The sequence below is a fragment of the Rhinopithecus bieti genome, unplaced genomic scaffold (assembly GCF_001698545.2).
Source record: "Rhinopithecus bieti isolate Rb0 unplaced genomic scaffold, ASM169854v2 scaffold_8675, whole genome shotgun sequence".
NCBI lineage: Eukaryota > Metazoa > Chordata > Mammalia > Primates > Cercopithecidae > Rhinopithecus > Rhinopithecus bieti.
In genome coordinates this window covers 1,931,500-1,949,232 of record NW_016806447.1, presented here as the reverse complement: position 1 = coordinate 1,949,232, position 17,733 = coordinate 1,931,500, and the positions used below count along the sequence as shown (strand labels likewise).

General features: G+C 41.2%; 1 protein-coding gene across 1 annotated transcript in view; it reads left to right on the top strand.

The window, feature by feature from the left end:
* The window catches only part of FRAS1 (Fraser extracellular matrix complex subunit 1), a 483,930-nt gene extending 472,423 nt beyond the window's left edge, over positions 1 to 11,507 (top strand). Inside the window, exons 70-73 of the mRNA XM_017876598.1 lie at positions 1,336 to 1,502; positions 4,199 to 4,404; positions 6,208 to 6,354; positions 7,792 to 11,507. Of these exons, the coding sequence (XP_017732087.1) occupies positions 1,336 to 1,502; positions 4,199 to 4,404; positions 6,208 to 6,354; positions 7,792 to 8,385 (1,114 nt within the window). The 3' untranslated portion in view covers positions 8,386 to 11,507. The remainder of the gene's footprint in view (positions 1 to 1,335; positions 1,503 to 4,198; positions 4,405 to 6,207; positions 6,355 to 7,791) is intronic.
* Positions 11,508 to 17,733: the final 6,226 nt, after the last annotated feature.

Below are 17,733 nucleotides of genomic sequence, written 5' to 3'. Positions count from 1 at the left end.
CACCTGCTACCTTTTAGCATGCTGTATTATTTTTTATTTTGCTTACTATCTTCCTTAGAATCCTGAGATCATATTTTTCTGTTTTGTCCACAGACGAATTCCTATTACTAGAACAATGTCTATTATTTAATATATACTTAGTGAATATTTGCTGAATAAATCAGCCCTGAGGCACTAGAGATCATGGAGTAGAGAGCTGGTCAGGAGACTGAAAGAAGGCCAGTCTGGCTAGATCCCAGAAAGGGAAGGAAGGGGAAGTGTACCAGGAGATGAGGCTGGAGAAATAGGTAGAGGCCAGAGCTTTGTAGGTCATACTTCCCTCTAAGGGATGTGGGAAACCACTGAAGGATATTAAGCAAATTTGAGTTTTTGAAAATGACACTGGCTCAAGCACTGAGGCATGTAGAATGCTCTAGAGGGAACTAACAGTGACTCCAGGGAGACCAGTTAAGGGGCTGGCACCTCTTTTGTTGCCTTTTGCTGAGATACGAACACTAGAAGGAAGAGCATACCAAGTTTGGGTTATCTGACAGCCATGTAGAGCTACCATTCGACAGCCAGCTACGTGTTTCTGGAGCTTAGAGGAGAAATCTGAATTAGATAGTTAAATCTGGCATTACTACCTTTGAGATGGCAAATGCACTCATTGACAAGGCTGAGATCATCTTGGGTGAAGTTATTGAGGGAAAACAATAAGGGTCCCAGAACTGAGCCTTGGGGAGCCCTTACCTGCTAGAAGGAGACACAGAAGGAAAGGGCTCAGGAAGAAGACTGGGGAGATAGGCACACAGAGCAAGGAAAGAGAGTCCCAGAACTGAACCTTGGGGAGCCCTTATCTGCCAGGAGACACGCAAGGAAGGGGCTCAGGAAGAAGGCTGGGGAGGTAGGCACACAGAGCAAAGCAAGAGAGTATCGCTTAGCAAGTCTCGAAAGTGGGACATGGATAAATAAAATTTTGATCAGGTCAAAAGAGTCAAAACCTCAGAGCATGCAGCTCTGGGAAGAAATCTAGCTGCGCTCCAAAGCAGGGAGTACTTTAGAAGTCAAAGAGCAATTCTGGGAGCCCCCAGAGTGAAAGGGCCAAAAAAAGCAAAGGATGCCAAAGAGTCTAAAGACTAATTAATTATTTTTTAAGATTACTTATTTCTGTTCAAAAGAAATAACAACCAAATAAAATCCTTTTACTGTACACATCCCTTTATTCTGTGAATATTTAGTGCCCACAACAATTCTCTGTGTACAATCCTGAGGAGGGTGGGGAAGGGAGGGTTACTCAAATGACATATGCAACGCTGACCCTGCTCTCAAAGAGCTCTTGTTTCTCCTTGCGTTTAGATTCCTGATACCCATTGCATTCCAGCAGACCAACCGCCCTGTGCCAGTTGTGTATTCACTTAACACTGAATTTCAGCTCTGCAATAATGAGAAGGTGTTCCTAATGGATCCCAATACATCTGATATGTCACTGGCAGAAATGGATTACAAAGGAGCCTTTTCAAAAGGTAAGTTGCTTCCTCCACCTGCAGAAGGAGGTTCTGCCTGAGAAGCTTTTGGTAAGTTGCTGGACTGGCATCTCTGCTCATAAGCTCTCAGTCAGCTCCCCAGTAAAGATCCCCCAGGGTTGGTTCCAGGACAGCCAGGATAGAATCAAGGAACAGGCCCATTTCATGCTGTTTCTTTTTTTTTTTTTTTGAGACGGAGTCTTGCTCTGCCGCCCAGGCTGGAGTGCAGTGGCCGGATCTCAGCTCACTGCAAGCTCTGCCTCCCGGGTTCACGCCATTCTCCTGTCTCAGCCTCTCGAGTAGCTGGGACTACAGGCGCCCGCCTCGTCGCCCGGCTAGTTTTTTGTATTTTTTAGTAGAGACGGGGTTTCACCGTATTAGCCAGGATGGTCTCGATCTCCTGACCTCGTGATCCGCCCGTCTCGGCCTCCCAAAGTGCTGGGATTACAGGCTTGAGCCACCGCGCCCGGCCTCATGCTGTTTCAAAATCAAATCAATCACACACTTGGCACTATAATATTTGGCAGTGTGATGTCATGGAAAAGCAATGGTCTGAGTAGCAAGAAGACTGGAGTTTCTGATCAGATTCTAGCACATTGTCTAACTCTGGGTCAGTTATTTTCTCAACTCTCCAATTCCATTGCCTCCCAGTCTCAAAGGAATGCCAAACATGTGTGTTCTCCATCATGCTTTCTCTGCTGGAAATGGCTCACTTCATGGTCACTTCTCCATCCATTTGCCACAGGCTGGATTCTATCCTATCTTTCTCTTGTCAATGACACCAAATCGATGCATTCTGGCACTTTTTTCCTGTTGGGTTTCCTTTGCATCAGCTTCACCTGACACCATCTTGCCTCTCAGATGAGTTCTTCTCACTCTCCTGTCCCTGGCCTCCATGCTCTGCCCCTTCCATGTTAGTGTCCCCAGGTTCCATGCTTGGCTCATTCTATTCCTACTCTGAGTGCTGCCTCTGGTCATCCCCATGGCTTGGGCCATCCCTTTACCCTGAACTTCTTACACTCTTACTGTTCTGTGGCCATTCGATTTGACCTCATCCTGGATCTCTCCGAGCTTCATTTCTATGTTTTCACATGCAGATATGAAACTACTGAAGCTCTCCAAGCAGCATGTCTTTCAGACACCTAGAGATGCCTGAGACTGGACTTGTCTCCTTCCAAGCATGGTCCTCCCACATCTGCTACTCTACTGACTGCATCACCATCCTCTGTGTGCCCCAACCAAAAATCTCAGGGTTATCCTCAACTTCCCCTTCCTACATCCCACGTCCCATCTATCATTAAGATGAGTGGAATCTGATTCCTAGACATTTCTTGAGTTCATCCTCTTGCCTCACAGCTATATTTTAGATGCCTATCTCTAACTAGAGGATTAAAATAGCCCCTACCAGGTCTCTGTGACTTAAGTCTCTTTGTCCTTGACCCATTCGCCATGTTTCTAAGGCCCAAGTGTGTTATTACATTTCTGTTTAAAACCCTCCAGTGTTTCTTGTTACTTATATATTTGAGTCCAGCCTCCTCAGCACGGTTTGTCTATCTCCCTAGGAGCCTCTCCTGCCAGAGCTTCTATACACCCTCCACTCTTGTCACACTGACTTACTTAGCACGACATAGTAAATGTTTGGGATGAGCATTTGGAATTAGCTGGATTTGTGCTGATTCCAAAATCCTCCTTCCGCTACATCATTGCTGTGGAACCTTGGATAAGTTACTAAAATGGGAATAATAATTGAAGCTATCTTTTGGGCTCTTGGGAGGATTAAGTAAGTTAATTGCATGTAAAGAGCTTGGTGCCATAACCAACACATAGGAAACAGTGCCTACACCAGGACTTACACCCTTGAAGCATTAAGTAATTAGTACATGGACTTTTTTTTTTTTTTTTTTTTTTTTTTTCCTAGAATGTTCTCTCCTGCCTCTCACTCCCACCCCAAATGCACTATCTGACAAATGCCTACGTGTGTTTCAGGATACTGCTCAAATATCATCTGTCTTGAAATTCTTCCATACCATTCCCTAGGCAGATTTCTATACTTGGTTTCATGCTCTCTTAATATGACATACCTTCCTCTATTATAGAATGTAACAGTATAGCATTTGGGTGATTAATAGGGTATTGTGGTGGTTTGGTTTGAGAGCATAGTATCTTGACTAGGAATCCCACCCTCACCATTTGCTTGCTTTGTGACCTTCAGCAAATCATTTAGCCCCACTCAGTGCCAAGTTTCTCATCTGCAAATTGTGAGCACTACATGAGTTATTGCATGAGAGGACTTGGTATAGTACCTGGCAAATAGTATAAGTTTGATAAATGTAAGCTATTTCAATCAATCACTTTGTGTTTGTTTCCACCCTCTCAACTGCATCTCACACACCTTGGTATCCCCTATGCAAAACATAATACTTTGTTTCCCTTAAATGCTTAATTAATGCTTATTGAAAAAATAAAAAAGAAGCAATAAATGTTCCCTAGCAAGAAAACTCAGAGAGAAAAAGAAAAGAATAAAAAAGAAGCAATAAATGAATAAATGAGTATTTTAGGGGCACATGGAATCATGGAGCTCTTCAGAGAAAGGTGCTTTTCACGCTAAGGGAGCATGTTTAACCCTTTCAACCCTTGACATTTGTTTTTCTTTCATCTTAAAGTCTGACCTAATTAATGCCTTTCAATCTTTTCAGGTCAAATCCTTTATGGCCGAGTACTTTGGAATCCAGAACAAAACCTTAATTCTGCTTACAAACTCCAGCTGGAGAAAGTCTATCTTTGTACGGGCAAGGATGGCTATGTCCCTTTCTTTGATCCCACGGGGACAATCTACAATGAAGGGCCCCAGTATGGATGCATTCAGCCAAACAAACACCTAAAACACAGATTCCTGCTGTTGGTATGCTAAGTGTTCTCACTATTAGTGTGAAAGAGCAGACACTTGAGCAGATTTCCTCAGCTATGATTTCTCCCTAAAGTAGATAGAGCCCACTCTTGATAGTTTCCTCTCTATATATGTTTGTGTTGTTGTTTCTTTCAGATCAGCTAAATACTAGTATATATGTGGTGGTTATTGTGGGTAACAAGACAAGCTTCTTTTGACGTTCTAGGAAGAGGAAACTCTAGGCCAGTGTTTCTCAGAGTATGGTTCAGAGACCTGGAGTGTCCCCATATTCTTTCAGGGAGTCTACAGAGTCAAATTTACTTTCAAAATAATATGATGATGATGCTTTTTTTTTTTCATACTTATTCCCTCATGAGTTTAGAGAGTTTAAAAAGTTTATCAATACAATTTCAGATTCCACATTGTAACGAATCTTTAAAAAATAACCACTCACCAAGTTTTGATTTAGTATCAAAAAAGAGGCAGGGTGTGGGTGGCTCATGCCTGTAATCTCAACACTTTGAGAGGCTGAGGTGGGAGAATCACTTAAGCTTAGGAGTTTGAGACAAGCCTGAGAAACATAAGGAGACCCCATATCTACAAAAAAAGATTTGAAAATTAACTGGGCTTGGTGGCATGCACTTGTAGTCACAGCTACTTGGGAGGCTGAGGTGAGAAATCACTTGAGCTTGGGAGGTCAAGGATGCAGTGAGCCAAGATTGCAACACTGCACTACAGCCTGGGCAACAGAACGAGACCCTGTCTCAAAAAAAAAAAAAAAAGAAAAGAAAAAAAAAGAAAAAAAAAAGCCATAATTATTTGAAAAAGCTATTAACCACATAGCTTTATGAGGCCAGATTTTCTTCATACACTTTAGACAAAACTGCATATCACAACTGATGGAATTCAGAAGCAGTTATGAGAATCTAGTTTTTTCCCTGAGATTACAAAAATGTAAAACATTGCCAGCTCTCTTTATTGGGAGAGGGAATGAATTTAGGTATTTTCACTAAAAAATATCTTACTTAACATGTAACGAGTTTCTTGTCAGTTTAAAATGAATTAATAAGTAAACACTTAAAATTTTTAACACAGTAAATGTTGATAGATGTAAGTCACATAAACAAAAACTCTCTGGGGTCCTTGATTTTTAAGTGTGTAAAGGGTCCTGAGACCAAATAACTTGAGAATTATTGGGCTAGAATAGCCCACTTTTTTGCATTTGGAGATCACAAAAGCCACCACATGTCCTTTTTGAAAAGGCTGGTGGGTTGCCAGCGGTAGTGTATTAGTCTGTTCTCGCGCTGCTAACAACGACATGCCTGAAACTGGATAATTTATAAAGGAAAGAGGTTTCGTTGACTCACAGTTCAGCATGGCTGGGGAGGCCTCAGGAAACTTACAATCATAGCAGAAGGGGAAGCAAATACATCTTTCTTCCCATGGCGGCAGCAAGGAGAAGTGCTGAGCAAAGGGGAAAAAGCCTCTTAAAAAACCATCAGATCTCATGAGAACTCACTCACTATCACAAGAACACAATGGAGGTAACTGCCCCCATGATTCAATTACTTCCCACCGGGTCCCTCCCATGACACATGCGGATTATGGGAACTATAATTCAAGATGAGATTTGGTGGGGACACAGCCAAACCATATCAGGCAGCCACAGACTTAAGGAGAGGGCTTCGCAACACACACTCTCCCAACCCAACCTAAAGCCAGGAGCGATGAGTACTTTTCTCTACCCAGTCACTGCCACCTACCAATATAGTGGAACCATCTTTCTAAATCTTGCATTTCTTTTTTCTGAAATCCTAGGACCGCAATCAGCCAGAGGTAACTGATAAGTACTTCCATGATGTGCCTTTTGAGGCTCACTTTGCCTCTGAGTTGCCTGATTTCCATGTGGTCAGTAGCATGCCAGGTGTGGATGGATTTACTCTAAAAGTAGATGCACTCTATAAGGTGAGTTTGATGAGAAGAACAGAAGCTTAAGATCAAGTCTACTTTAAAGTTTGAAGAAAAAAAAAAGGAAGAGAACTGCAACATCTCTGGATTCTTCATCATTCTGCCATTCTTGCTAGCAGATCTTTTCTTATTATTGTTAAGCTTATCACCTACCCAAAATTTTCACATGTATCCCCAGTAGACCAAAACAATGATACAATTATTTAATTTGCATATAGTCACTTGTCACTGTGCACATCATGGCTGCATGCGACACTCTAGTTTTTCCTAAGTTCTTTTATATTGCATCCCTTTTTGGTTCTATGCTAGACCAGCTGATTTTCAAAGACATATGAAAAACATTTAACAAAATCATAATACAATACAGCAATTTAGAATGGCAAGAATTACTACTATTTGATAAACAAAAATACCTTAAGTCTCAGCAATGAACATGAACTTTCAAGATAAAATTTCACTTTTTTTCTGTCTCCAAATATTAATCTATGACCCTTCAGAACTATTATCACACTTCAGAAGTTATTTCAAAAACATGAAGGGTTTTAATGGAGAAAGATGAGGGGGAGATAAAATACTTGATGTTATAGCCTGATCCAGAAAGTGTTTAGAAAATGTTTGTCACATGGCTGGGCGCGGTGGCTCAAGCCTGTAATCCCAGCACTTTGGGAGGCCGAGACGGGTGGATCACGAGGTCAGGAGATCGAGACCATCCTGGCTAACACGGTGAAACCCCGTCTCTACTAAAAAAAATACAAAAAAACTAGCCGGGCGATGTGGCGGGCGCCTGTAGTTCCAGTTACTCGGGAGGCTGAGGCAGGAGAATGGCGTAAACCCGGGAGGCGGAGCTTGCAGTGAGCTGAGATCCGGCCACTGCACTCCAGCCCGGGCTACAGAGCGAGACTCCGTCTCAAAAAAAAAAAAAAAGAAAGAAAAAGAAAAAAAAATAAAATGTTTGTCACATATCTGTGTATTATACACACAGTATATGTTTAGTGAATATTTTGTTGAATGACTCCATTTTCACTGAAGTTCACCAATAAATAGTAAATTGACATAACATAATTGAAGGTCACTATAAATAAATGTGTTTTTTAATGCTATTATTTCACTGCTATCAATAAAGACAGACAAATATAAGCATTCACTTAGCGAAAGAGACCATGAAAGATAATTCCTTAGGCTATTCCGTGTACACATAGGGAAACAAAAAAAAAAAAGAATGTGAGTAGCTGACTCAAGATCATCTTAATTTGGAAATAAAATAGAACCCATATTTGGTTCAGTTCTCTATGTATTAGTAAACACCAACCATTGCTAATGCTTTTCTGGAAATCAGTTATCTATCAAGGCATATAGTGGCAATTATCCTTCCATTTCCTTTCTTCAGAGGTGTTCTGTGGGCTAGAACGACATGTTCGGTTTGTCCCCCTGCAGGTGGAAGCAGGACACCAGTGGTATCTCCAGGTCATCTACATCATTGGCCCCGACACCATCTCAGGGCCCCGGGTCCAGCGCTCTCTCACAGCTCCACTCAGACGCAACCGAAGGGACCTCGTGGAGCCCAGTGGCAGGCTGACCCTTGATGATTCCCTCATCTATGACAATGAAGGAGACCAAGTCAAGAATGGCACCAATATGAAGTCCCTGAATCTGGAGATGCAAGAGCCAGCGGTAGCTGCGTCCCTATCACAGACTGGGGCATCCATTGGCAGTGCTCTGGCTGCGATCATGCTTCTACTTCTGGTGTTTTTGGTGGCTTGTTTCATTAACAGGAAATGCCAGAAACAGAGGAAGAAGAAGCCCGCAGAGGACATTTTGGAGGAATATCCTCTGAATACTAAGATAGAAGTGCCCAAGAGGCACCCGGACCGGGTGGAGAAGAACGTAAATAGACAGTACTGCACTGTGCGGAACGTCAACATCCTGAGCGAGCCTGAGGCGGCTTACATGTTCAAAGGTGCTAAAGTAAAAAGACTGAATCTAGAAGTCAGAGTTCACAACAATTTACAAGATGGAACAGAAGTTTAATGGAGGAGACCTGTGTGTATTTTTTTCTAAAATCATTTTTATAAAATGGGGGGAAATACTGGTATTTTTATAATCTCACAGATGATAAAGGGAAAACTATAGCTTTGAGTGGCAGACGGCACACATCACATGCATCAACTCACAACTGAGCTACCTCATTCAACAAAGAACCACTGAGACCTCCAGAATGTTAGAGTTATTTCCATAGATCCCTGTAATCGTGTCAACAGCTGTACACAGCTCCTTCTGTAAGGCTGGTCTTAGAAAACAAATACTTTAGTATCAGGACAGGAGTCGAACAATTAGGTTAGCAGATGGAGATGAGAGGACTGGGTACTGTACCATGGCAGATCTCAGAGAGAAGAAGTAGGTACAGGGCCTTTGGTTCCCTCCCCCAGTCCCAGCTTTCTCCTACAGGGCTTTTCCTCAACCCCCAGACAGCAGAGTATGAACTGCCGACACCCAGATTCCATTAAAAATTCTACTAATCGACACAACACATATATTTGCTCATGATTTCCACTTGACAGCGTATGCTCCTTGGCCTCTAATTGTACTTTGCTTTTCAGAGCCCTTTTTACCTGGGGATTTCAATGTGCTTAAGTAGAATCCTCTGAAAACCATGGGAGCCTCCGCCTCCTCAGGCACAGAGAACTCCCTCCTACAAAGTGGGAGACTGAAACCTGAGTTAAGGAGGGGCCTGGCAGGTGTATCAGAGCACATTAGTGATGCCCTTCACCCCAGGGAGGTGTCTTTGTTCCCAACTGGTTTATGTGGCACTGAGACATCCCTCCCTGACCAAGGATGCTGCAAAACAGATCAATGTATTATGGCCTTTTAATTCAACATTGCTGTAAATACTTTAAAGAAAACCTGCCACACTTTCCTGCTACTCCAGGCTTTGCCCAGTCCCGTAATAGACAATCCATGTGCTTTGCTAGCTATGGGTTTTTATTGTGTTAGTGCTTCTGGAGAGTAAGTGATTCATTTGAATAAGGCAAATTAGGAGAAAGCCCAGGTTGGGGTGAAATAAGACTTAACAGATACATGCTGGTTCTCCTTGCTGTGTGAGACACAGCAGACAGAGGCACTGTTCCTGGTGCAGTATTTCAGGGATTTCTCTTTGAGGGGTTCTTTTCTGGTAGCTCAGGCAATTATTTTTACCATATCAGCACATGACAAGGCCATGAACACATGGCTCTAAAATAATTTAGTGTTGAAGTATCAGCTTAACTATTTTGTGTAGGCTACACACAGCTTGCTTTTGTTTCTCTTGTTTCTGCCTTATTGGCAGAAACATAAGCATGCATGCCATGTTGTTTTGAATTGGAGGCACGGTTTCATTATTCAAGAGTAAAAGACATGTCCTCTTCTGATGCATGGCACACCACAGTCACCAAGCAAATAACGGAGCCTTCACATTGTGTAATATATGTATGAGAATGACTCAAGCTCTTTGAGAACATTCCAAACTAGTAACATTTCGCTACGAAAAGCTAGAAAGGATGAACTGTGAAAGGTTCTAGGCAGCTCTGTGAGACTCCAAGATCCTTGAAAGTAGGACCTTTGTGAGCCACGCCTTTCATTCTTCAGCAGTGCCTTGCGTGTAACAAGCACTCCAGAAATATTTGTTGAATGAATGAATGGTGTCATGGGTGAATGATAGGGGAATAAATTTAGGAAGGGAAAGTGAGAGAGTATGGTGGCAATATCACAAGGGAGGAGAGAGGAAAACAATTATCTTCTCTACTTGGATTATGAGATAATCTTTTACTTGGAGCAAAGAAACACTGCTTTACAAAGGCATGACTCTGACAGTGGTCCTAAGGAAGCATGAACAGAAAGTTCATAATAATGTATCAGCAGCAGATGAGATTATGAATTGGCATCCAGAACAGGAGATTTAGAGGAAAATCTGATTTAGCATTCTGAAATGAGTGTCAGGTTTTCAGGAGAGAATGAATTGGGGTAAGTCCAGAGTCTGAAACTCCTGACTGGTGAGATGCTACTTAAGACCAGCTTGGACAATTCAGGGCAGAACTCCTATATCAGCCTCATGGACACCCATAATTGGTATCTCATGGCTGGAGAGCTGATCAGGCAGGGTACAGAATCTCCAGAACAACCTAGAGAGTGAATGCTAATTTGTAGAGGGAATTTCCATTGGGTCCATTATTTGTAACTGTGTAATTGCTCCAAGTGCCAGAATGCTTACACGTTAAAGCAGAACCTTTCCATTTGCCCAAATATTCTTCTTGCACACCCCTTCCATTACTGCTGAATGGGAAGAGTGCAGAGGTGGCAGAAGGAAGCTAGAGTGGGAAGGACTAAAGACTGAGCCCCAGAGTGCTCCCAGCAACTGCCACGTACAAGGTTGGAAATGACAAGGGCAAGAGTGAGATACGAAACTGTGTGTGAAAGGAAAGCCCTTGCAGTATTTCTGCCCGCCTTTCTACATGTACGTTATTGAATGCCAGTACTTCTCTAGTGGATGCACACTTGTTAAATAGTGTTAAGAGATGTGGAGATAGAATATACCCCTTTGATGTAGAATTATTCATTTGGTTTGTTTCATACTTCATCATAGGAATCAAGTAATTTGATGACTAATGTGGATTATATTTCAGTCAAAGCTCTGCTTTCAATTTCTCTGATTTGCTCACTAATGCCTTGTGTGTGTTTTACTAACCTTTTATATCTTGCCTTCAAGTGAGAAGGAACAAACAACTCTCAGTGGTTGCTACTTGCTATTATATGCTGGCTGTGAAGGTTAAAAGAAAGAATGGTCTGCACCATTTTTTCTGCCTCGCTGCCCTTTTATTGTACCCCAGGCCTCCTAGAGGACTCCTGCAGATTCTGTTGTTGGGTGGGAAATAGTGTTGGAATGTGTTTGCACAGTCTTATGATATTCAGTCTCAGTCTGCTATAGGTATTTGTTATTCTTGGATACTACACACCTGCTTGGACTGAGTAAACATTTGTGGTGCTGTCAACCTGATTTCTTGACTCTCAAATGATTTTTGTATTTCAAATATGAATTTGTGTGTTATGAATTTCTGATTTCTCCAGTAGTATATGCCACTATATAAATTTGTATTAATAAATGACACTCTGGTTGTTTTTTGGTTTTCCTATGTTCTTTTTAGATTGTATCTCTTATTAATATAGACATTGCCATTAAGATGGCAAAATTCAAGCTAAAATTTGAAGCAGTCTTTTGGAGAAAACCCTTCTAATGAGGGTGAATCTGAGATACTCATTAACTGTGTTCAGAGTAAGATGCTGAATAAATTATATGTTCCCAGATTATCATAGGTCTTCTGTGGCAATCAGTTGAAATTCTGAGACAAAGAAGAATAATTAAAATTTCCATGTGCCATATAATAAGATGATGTTTGTATTTATTATCAAAACTTCTAAAGAGACATGATATAGTATGAGGGTGGCTTATGTCCTTCTGTGCACATGCAAATATTTGAGCATACATCACCGACCCTGGGAAAGACCAAAGCTCCAAACGAGTTTATAGGCTCATGAAGGGAAAAATCACAGAGTCAAAATGGAACTGTACCCAGTTGGTCTTTGCATTCTGCAAGCCTGTGCATTTATGTGCCTTTCCCTTCAGATAAAACAAATAACTGCCAATAACAGTGACCAGCAGGGCTCTGTTGGCACATTTGCAAACTCAGCAAGAGTTGAGAAAGCATGTTTATAGAAAATCTGGGGAAGGGATGCCACAACCAATCCTGGAAGTTGCGGAGATGCTGCCAGGAGCTTAATGTAAACTTCCAGTCCTCAGCATTTCCTGTGATTATCCATTGCCTTAGAGCAGACTCTCTGCCCTGGAGTTCATTTCTCTAGAGTGCAGAGAAACTACCAGGAACCAATCTAAGAATTGTTAGGGTTGTCTATAAAAATGCTTCTGAGACTGGAAATGTCATGGCCATAAAATTTAGGGATCTTGAGGAGTAGTGGCAGAAAATGAGTTCCCATTTAGAATTTAAAATGTCTCATAGACTGCTTTTGAAGAAATGTACTGGGAGTGGTGGAAGAAGACTATATTTGGAATGTGTTATTAGGTTCAGCTACGTGAAATTGATGATTTGATAGGTTAAAAATAGTCCAGTATCAATAGTTTTGTATGTCTCAACCTAATATTAAGATACCACAATCTGTAATAGAGATTCTGTCCCCAAATGAGCCACAGAGAACTCTTACCTAGAACCCTGTGCACTGAGAGTAGCTAATGCCCCAGGATTGTTACAGGGACTATATCAAATGATATATTGGGCATATCTGGCAATGCTCCAATCAAGAACAATGACTCCCTTATATTCTGTACCTCATTCAGTCTTCATAACAACCCCATAAGACATAGTTGTCCTGGATAATTTCCTTTGAAAGTTTTATATGAATGTCAGAATTTCAAATCTTTGAAGGCCTTCACAAACACAACTTGTTGATTTAAAATGGTCCCAAGCTCCTATAACCTAAATTTAATGCTTGTCATGAAAAGTTACATCACTTGATTGATACAACAAAATAGACCTATGCTGCAACCGTCTCTAAAAAAGCTGGCAGAATTTTATCCCTAGGCTCATCTTGGTTTAAGGCCAAGTTCCAAGACTACTCAGCAAGTTTTATAAAAGTTATTAGAATGTCAGTTTCTGGAATAATTTTCATAAATTTAAAAAAAACTAGCATCAAGATATCTCAGTTCCAAGACTACTCAGCAAGTTATAGAAGTTATTGAAATTTTAGTCTCTGGAATAAGTTTCATAAATTGTTAAAAACTAGTATCAAGCTATCTCCCTTAAACATCCCACTAAGGAATGCTTTACAAATGAACCAGTGCTGGATACTAGCAACTCCCAAGAGTCCCTGTGCTGCTGATTCTGTTTGCTGCACACTCAATCTGCCCTGCCCTGTGCACTGGGAAACCGACTTTTTATCAACTGCTTCTTCAAGGCTCCATTGCCTCTCGGCTTCTGGTTGAGGTTGGCCAAGTGGAACGACCGATGAGAGACAAGACGATGTGTGTTTCGCCTCCTCCCTGCTTCCTTCTGCCTTGTGATTCTGGGGTGGCTGCATCCCTCCCTGGCCACAGGTCTCACGGGTTCTGATGAAACCCCTTCCTTCCCTTGCCCATGCAAGGCTAGAGGTAGTCATAATTTCATCCTGTCCCTAGTCCTTGGAGACTATATCATCCCTGTGGATACCTAGCCAAACTCTGCCCATGCGTTTGTAAATAGTTCCTTTATTTGACTCTTTTTTCAGACCCTTTGAGTATGCTGTCTCTTTCTGTCCAAACTCTTATACAGTCCTTAAATTCAGTGCCGTTTGGTTCCACTTCTCTAGTGTAAATCACAATTAAATAGCTGAACTCAAATCTTGTCTCAATTTCAAATTTGTTTGTTATTGTAAAGAGTGATGTGCTGATAACTGCTTCACAACTGACCTTTGGGGTAAAGGGAGGCTCAATTTATAGTATTTCCTAGTTATTGTGTTGTATATACTCCCATCATAGCTGAATACAACCCACTAGAATAATTTCACTGAATGTGGAGTTGGGAAGAGATGCACAGAAGTACAACTTTATGCACTATTGTCACCACATGGATGCAATAAACACAACCTGGAAAGCATCAACAATAATAAAATATAGTGAAATAATTAGGAAGTGGTTAATTTTGAGTACCTATTACCTTTGTTTTTAACATAATTTATTCAATTATATTTATTTAACTTGTAATAATGTCTACATTTAATACTGGCTGTGAAATAACTGAAAATTCAGGAATTGGCTTTCACACGCTGGTATAACCCAGCTCCAACACATCACTGTAACAGCAACTATGTATTTAACAGCCACAATCACGTAATCAGTTTTTCCTTCACATTTTACCATATGTTCGAAATATATCTCAATAACTTTGCTTTAAAATTTTTTATTTGGCTGTTAAATTGTTCTGTTGATCAGGGTGCTATAAGAAAATTTGCTTTTTACTAACCTGTAAAGTTCTGTGTATTCAGAATAATGAAAGTTTTATTAAATGACCTTTCTGAATTCTTTTTCTGGATAACCATAAACCTGGATTCCAACAGCATCATCTAATATTTCCTTCCAAGAAAACTCATCCTTTGGGGGAAAAAATAGTTTTATAATATGCCATGACCTGTTTCTAGTATAAATGGTGGTAATAGGGCTGTTGATACAACTAGAAAAAGTCAAAAAATGATAAAAGTGCATTTGTTAAAGTTACCATCCTGAAATCAAAGAAGTTAAATTCTGAATGATTTAAACAATTAAAATAAAGCCTACATGTAAAACATCATCTGTTACTCATTTTCTTCTGGCTACAAATCTAGCCCTATTAATTCCTAGTTGCCTGGAATACAAATCGTAGAACTTACTGAGTCCCTCTGAGCCTGTCTCTCTGTATCTGCAAAATAGAGGCAATCATAAATAATTTACAGCTGGTTGGTAAGCATGACATAGGTCACATATGTAAAGTGCATTACCCAATGTCTGGCACAAATAACAATAAATATTTTCCACTCATTTCATGCTAATCTCAGAATTTTTCAAGGTAACATAGGATTTGTTTATTGTGGTGAAGTCTGAATGGGAGTCAGGAATTACTATGCAGAACAGAATGCACAACACCGTCCTATCTTCTCTCGTGCAGAAAGCTCATTACTTTGGATCTGTAAATCTGAGAGGGCTCCCAGGGCACTGGCCTTTTAAGCATGACCATCTCTGCCTTTTCCATTGTAGCTCCTCTTAAACCAGTGGTTCTCAAACTTTAGGGTGCATCAGAATCACTTGATGGAGTAGGGTTTCAGGGAATTTGCATTTCTAATGAGTTTCCAGGTCCCAGGACTCAGCTTTAAGGACCAAGACTGTAATCTCTTCAACTCACACTCAGGCAGCTCCAGCCATGCTTATCCTGAGTCAAGCAACTGCTGCGTCAGTTAAAGGGCCAGCATATAGGCCGGGCGCAGTGGCTCACGCCTGTAATCCCAGCACTTTGGGAGGACGAGGCGGGCGGATCACAAGGTCAGGAGATCAAGACCACGGTGAAACCCCGTCTCTACTAAAATACAAAAAACTAGCCGGGCGCGGTGGCGGGCGCCTGTAGTCCCAGCTACTTGGGAGGCTGAGGCAGGAGAATGGCGTGAACCCAGGAGGCGGAGCTTGCAGTGAGCTGAGATCCGACCACTGCACTGCATCCTGGGCAACAGAGCGAGACTCCATCTCAAAAAAAAACAAACAAACAAACAAACAAAAAAACAGGCCAGCATATATAATACTGCTGAAAGACTAGGGAAAAAAAAAAAAGTATTCAGCCTGGCATGGTAGCTCACGCCTGTACTCCCAGCACGTTGGGAGGCCAAGGTGGGAGGATCACCTGAGGTCAGGAGTTCAAGACCAGCAGGGCCAACATGGTGAAACCCCGTGTCTTCCAAAAATGCAAAAAAATTAGCAGGGCTTGGTGGAGAGCGCCTGTAATCCTAGCTACTCAGGAGGCTGAGGTGGGAGAATCGCTTGAACCTGGGAGGTGGAGGTTGCAGTGAGCCGAGATGGCATCACTGCCCTCCAGCCTGGGTGACAGAGCAAGACTCTGTCTCAAAAAAAAAAAAAAAAAAAAAAACTATTCACGCAGCTTAAGTTTCTATTAATATACAAACACCTAAATGGCAATTTGTTAGTCCCAATCCTATCTCCAAATTAATACTTTCACTAAAAGTTTTTTCCAGAATGAATAGAAATAGGGGCCGAGAGCAGTGGTTCACACCCATAATCCCAGCACTTTGGGAGGCCAAGGCAGGCAGATCACTTGAGGTCAGGAGTTTGAGACCAGCCTGGCCAACAAGGTGAAACCCTGTCTCTATTAAGAATTTTAAAATTAGCTGGACGTGGTGGTGGTGGGGTGCTGTAGTCTCACCTGCTTGGGAGGGTGAGGTGGGAGAATTGCTTGAACCCAGGAGGCAGAGGTTGCAGTGAGATTGTGCCACTGCACTCCAGCCTGGGTGACAGAGTGAGACACTGTCAAAAAAAAAAAAAAAAGAGAGAGAGAGAAAGAAAAACAGAGAGAGAGAAGAAAGAAAGAAGAAGAAAGAAAGAAGGAAAGAAAGAAAGAAGAAAAAGAGAAAGAAAGAAAGAAAGAAAGAAAGAAAGAAAGAAAGAAAGAAAGAAAGAAAGAAAGGAAGAAAGAAAGAAAGAAAGAGGGCAATTTATACTATGATTGAGAACTATAGAACACAGCAACTTAAATATGGAGAACTTCAATTTACCCTTGAAGATAAAAGGGGTAGTGCAAGGTAAGAATTCTTTCAAACGATAATGTGTGCAATCAAGTCAAATTGTGTTGCCTCCTTCCCTGACTGTCTCAGTCTTCTTACCATCCTTCTCCCCCAAAAGCCTGCTATGTTTTAAGTTCTTTCCCCATAGCTTAACACAATATATAAAATAACAAGGTATCATGTATTTCAAATAGGCTTTCCTTTTTAGAACAGTTTTTAGGTTCCTTCTTTTGATCTGATATTAGCAATTTGTGTCCTTTAGGTTCCAAGCAAAACTGAGTAGAAGGTACAGAGATTTCCCAAATGTCCCCTGCCCCCACATACGCATAGTCTCCTCTGTTATCAACACCGTCCACCAGAGTAGTGTATTTACAACTGGTGAACCTACATTGACATATCATTATCACTGAAGTTCATAGCTTACATTATGGTTCACTCTTGGTGTACATTCTATGGATTTTGACAAATGTATAATGATATGTATCCACCATTATATCATACAGAGTATTTTCACTCTAAAAATCCTCTGTGCTCCACCTGTTCACCCTACCTCCCCTCAACTCCTAGAAACCATTGATGTTTTTACTGTCTCCATAGTGTTGCCTTTTCTGGAATGTCATATAGTGGGAATCATAGTATGTAGCATTTTCAAATGGGCTTCTTTCTGTTAGTAATATGCATTTAAGTTTCTTCCATGGGTTTTATAGCTTGATAGCTAATTTCTTTCCAGCGCTGAATAAAATTCTATTGTATAGATGTATCACAGTTTATTTATCCATTCACCTACGAATTACATCTTGGTTGCTTCCGAGTTTTGATACTTATGAGTAAAGCTACTGTAAACATCCATGTGCAGGTGTTTGTAGCGGTAAGTTTTCAATTCCTTTGAGTAAATACATAAGGAGCCCAGTGATGACTGAGTGTAAGCAATACTTTTTACTTATGTGGTCTTGGATAAATCACTTCACTTTTCTAAGCTTCAGTTTCCTCTTCTGCAAATTGCGATAAAAATAGCGCCTCCTAGAGTTCCCTGGTAAGGTA